General features: G+C 41.2%; 1 protein-coding gene across 1 annotated transcript in view; it reads left to right on the forward strand.

Annotated features, from left to right (window-relative positions):
* The window catches only part of LOC119593101 (sialin-like), a 35,739-nt gene that overhangs the window by 28,857 nt on the left and 6,292 nt on the right, over positions 1–590 (forward strand). Inside the window, exon 11 of the mRNA XM_037942065.1 lies at positions 294–449. Within this exon, the coding sequence (XP_037797993.1) occupies positions 294–449 (156 nt within the window). The remainder of the gene's footprint in view (positions 1–293; positions 450–590) is intronic.

Here is a 590-nt window from a genome sequence, read left to right on the forward strand (position 1 = left end):
CAAGATATTTTGATTTTTTTGATAATTTCCTTTATTTGGCAGCACTGTTGGGTCGGACTGCCGTATATGTTAATAATTTTTTTTTTTACTCGCGTTTTTTGTGTATTATTGACCATTCCCCTTTTATCATCTATGTTACACCTGATATTCGTTACGTATTGTGATCTTTCCCTTCTCTTGCCTTCCATTCTATATATTTTTCACTTTTCTCTGCATACTTGTGATTATTTCCTCTCTTTCATCATCCATTTCTCACTTAAGCATCACACTTACGCCTTCCCTCACTTTCGCAGCCATGTTGGGACCGACAGTCGTCTTAGTGGGCGTGGCCTATTCCGGCTGTGACCCCGCCCTCACCGTCTCCCTCCTGTGCCTCAGCATGTTCCTCAACGGCGCTATAACCACCAGTCAACTCGTCAACCACACAGATATCGCTCCTAATTTTTCAGGTATATTTATTAGCTTTAAATAGACGTGTTCCTGGTTATCGAGACTTCGGGAGGAAAAGATGGCGGATTGGTGGGTTGTATAAAGATATATATATATTTTTTTGTCCCACTTCATTTTGATGGGCGTGTAAACCGTACGCT

The sequence above is a fragment of the Penaeus monodon genome, chromosome 31 (genome assembly GCF_015228065.2).
Source record: "Penaeus monodon isolate SGIC_2016 chromosome 31, NSTDA_Pmon_1, whole genome shotgun sequence".
Classification (NCBI taxonomy): domain Eukaryota; kingdom Metazoa; phylum Arthropoda; class Malacostraca; order Decapoda; family Penaeidae; genus Penaeus; species Penaeus monodon.